Below are 3,371 nucleotides of genomic sequence, written 5' to 3' on the forward strand. Positions count from 1 at the left end.
GGGTAAAACTAACCCGAGAGAGCGTCCAGACGGGTAAAACTAACCCGAGAGAGCGTCCAGACGGGTAAAACTAACCCGAGAGAGCGTTCAGACGGGTAAAACTAACCCGAGAAAATACAAAGGCAGGTAAAACTCACCTGAAGCTGTAGGTAATGTGAAATCTCTGCAAGTCTCAGTTATCAACAGTTTTGAGTGAAATCTGGCCGTCTTCACACTCAATGGTTCAGGATGACAGAGGATCGCTTCTGCTTATTCTCAGCCAGAACACAAACATCAGCAGTGTGTTAGATGACATAAAGGCCGTATTAACAGTGAAGGTATCTCTCCGTTCGCAGTGATGATGCAGAGTTTCTGTGGCGTTTGGCGCGAGCGTCCCGTGATCTGGCGTTACTGTCCAGCATCAGCGCCGACGAGAAGAAACGGCTCACATACGAGGCCTTTGACTACGCTAAGAAAGCTCTGGAGAAAAATCAGGCTTGCTTTGCAGCACACAAAGTAGGTGATCATTTCTGTTTGTAAATGTGTATTGCAGTGTTTGAGCAAATATTAGATGTTTTATCACCCTGTCGTCTGCAGTGGTTCGCAATCTGCCTCATGCGTAATGTTCACATTTGGCCCAATGCAGGTTCATAAGGAAGCGCTGGAGCTGCTGAAGAAACTCAGATGATGAGTAGCAGCTAAATCAGACCCGATGCGATCTAACAGTTACCCAGAGATGCCTTCATTGATTTTTGTAATGACTTACCATTGATTTATGTATGATGGCGATTTATTATTCGCTATTTTAGACTCTTAAGTGTCTGCCATTATCTGAAGCTGAATGAAAGGACGATGTCTAAATGTAATGCAGACTGTATTTGACTAGTACTGGTGTATTTCTAGCACTCTTGAATGTTTACAGATACGATGCTCACCGCAAACAGACCCTGGACTGACTGCAGATCAAAGATCACTCAGTGAAGCTTCAACATGTGACTAATCTGTTTATCGTATAGTAATGAGGATTTTTATCAAACTCTTTTAACACACGTGTGCACCTGGATACTTCTCTGAATACTTCAGTTTACCTCCGTTTTCTCACAGAATCGTCCATCCACCTTTGAAGACACGGAAACTTATGAAACATGGTTTTTGTTTTTTATTTACATGAATCTGATTTCAAATGTTTTGGAAGCAATTAATTAAACTAACAAAAATTAATTTAACAAATTTTGTTCTCTCTGAAAATGAAATAAATTCAAACAAACGTGAATATATATATTTATGCTGGGCTCAGAGTTCTGTGTTGAGATGCAATTAAAGAATCTAAAAAACCCCCACAGGAATCTCCATCAGTGCTTGAAGAACACGAAGAGACAGCAGAGTTTGTTTGAACTCATATATTTTAATATGAAAGATATTCATGGACAGTTTTCCTCCCCTGACGGTCAAAGGCCACAGAAATAGTGAAGTGCTTCGAGCACAACTGATGTTCTGAGCGAGTGCAGAGAGAGACCAATACTGTCGAGAGCCAGTCGTGATGAATGATATGTGAGACAGCGGTCTACAGGAGTCCAATCATCTCTCAGTCTGCAGGCAGCCATGCAAGCGCTTCATCACAACTCAGTGTCCAACAACACAAAACTAATCAAGAAAAACCCCAGGCACCTGATCAAACTCTACAATCATTCTGTAAAAGCTCTATAAAACTAGAGCCGTAAGTTTGAGTTCTACTATAAAATCATCTCTAATGTTTTTTTTCAGACTCATTTTACAAACCCGCCAAATGAATAAAACGAAGCGTTGTTGTATATAGATACCAGCATCGAAAAGATCAGAAAAGCTCAAACGCTTGCATATTCATGGGGAATCATGTTATGACAATCGCTAAATGAGGTCTTAAGATAAAGATTTGGTTTAAAATGACAAAATAGCTTATTTACATTGGTAATCATCTGTGCAAGTTTCATGGTTTTGTTTTACTTGGCTGATGCGTGGCCATAAAGAGGAAAGACGCTTCATCACTCTTGACCGAATCCTTCCGTCTCCTCGATCGCAAAGAGCAGCTTCTCCTTCAGCTGTTCGAAGCTTTTGTAGGGGGGCAAATCCAGCCGGTTAAAGCTGCGAACAGAAAACACAGAGTGAGACGTGAGTGTCATCAGCCTGTGACCCTACCTTCATCCTGAACACTCACCAGGTGTGACTCCGGGGCAGCCACGTCTCTTTGCCCACCTTCTCAATGCAGAACTTCTGCGGTCCGTTGCTTCCTGGAGGATGAAGAATCAGAAGAAGAGGGTTCAGATGTGTCTGTGTCACACGGGTGAGGGGAATAAACAAGCGTGTTTGTGTTTTTCTGCATGAGTTTCTGGATTGACTGGAGACTCACCCATGAGCTCAGCGAAGCCGCCCAGCGGAAGCCTGCAGGTGCCCGTCACAAACTGCATCAGACGCAGACGCACCTCGTTATCCACCTCCTTCACCAACTAAATACACACACATCACAACACGATTCACTTTACTGGGCCAAAACCAGCTTCCTCCTTCAGTTCAGTCTGTAACAGACTAACAGCTAAACATCCCAATCACTGACATAGAAAATACATGAAAAGCATGTAAAATGATCCAGGGTTAACTCGCATCTAATTAATCTAATAAAATAACTAAGGATGGATTATTCATTACCATTGACAGGATAATATGTTAAACAGCACGTTTGTTAGATCTTGAGAATCAATGTGAACATATCTTGTAGTAACATTATTTATCGCCCAGACACTCTTCCAGATAAATCCAAATGGACAAACTTTGTCTATTAGTCTATTAGCATACTGCAGCAAAAGTTAAAATTACATTTACAACCACTTCAAAAGGCATTATATTATTCATTTAGTTAATTAACAGTAATTACATTTTTTAAATATTGGTTTAGGGCTGGCCCCTAATAGTCAACTAACCGTTAGTCAACCAAAAGAGGCGTAGGCCCCGTCCACACGGAGACGCTTTTAGCTGTATACGCATACATTTTGTATCGTATAGGCGTTTCGTCCACACGGATCCAGTAGCCCCTCACTGCAGAACAAAGATCCAGGGGGCGGGGTTGGATCCACATCTAGGGGGTGGAGATGGGTGGGTTTAGGGATCAGGGGGTGGAGACGGGTAGGTTTAGAGGTGGAGACGGGTAGGGTTTAGGGATCAGGTGGTGGAGACAGGTGGGTTTAGGGATCAGGTGGTGGAGACGGGTGGGTTTAGGGGTGGAGACGGGTGGGTTTAGGGATCAGGTGGTGGAGACGGGTAGGTTTAGGGGTGGAGACGGGTGGGTTGGTGGGTTTGGTGAGTTTAGGGATCAGGGGGTGGAGATGGGTGGGTTTAGGGATCAGGTGGTGGAGACGGGT

At 43.3% G+C, this 3,371-nt stretch overlaps 1 protein-coding gene and 1 long non-coding RNA gene across 5 annotated transcripts in view; one reads left to right on the forward strand and one right to left on the reverse strand.

Annotated features, from left to right (window-relative positions):
* LOC107573289 (uncharacterized) overlaps window positions 1-597 on the forward strand; it is a 3,175-nt gene extending 2,578 nt beyond the window's left edge. Inside the window, exons 3-4 of one of the 2 annotated variants that reach the window (XR_001607483.1) lie at window positions 336-495; window positions 577-597. This is a non-coding gene — a long non-coding RNA (uncharacterized lncRNA). The other variant, XR_001607482.1, reaches the window with a different exon arrangement.
* A 1,135-nt stretch (window positions 598-1,732) lies between these two features.
* The window catches only part of LOC107573294 (NEDD4-like E3 ubiquitin-protein ligase WWP1), a 17,616-nt gene continuing 15,977 nt past the window's right edge, over window positions 1,733-3,371 (reverse strand). For all 3 annotated transcript variants that reach the window (XM_016259725.1, XM_016259727.1, XM_016259726.1), the window contains exons 23-25: window positions 2,366-2,462; window positions 2,174-2,246; window positions 1,733-2,100 (exon numbers count right to left, since the gene is read on the reverse strand). In XM_016259725.1, coding sequence (XP_016115211.1) covers window positions 2,001-2,100; window positions 2,174-2,246; window positions 2,366-2,462 — 270 coding nt within the window. In that variant the 3' untranslated portion in view covers window positions 1,733-2,000. The remainder of the gene's footprint in view (window positions 2,101-2,173; window positions 2,247-2,365; window positions 2,463-3,371) is intronic.

Source organism: Sinocyclocheilus grahami, unplaced genomic scaffold, assembly GCF_001515645.1.
Source record: "Sinocyclocheilus grahami isolate Dianchi unplaced genomic scaffold, SAMN03320097.WGS_v1.1 scaffold1913.1, whole genome shotgun sequence".
Lineage (NCBI taxonomy): Eukaryota > Metazoa > Chordata > Actinopteri > Cypriniformes > Cyprinidae > Sinocyclocheilus > Sinocyclocheilus grahami.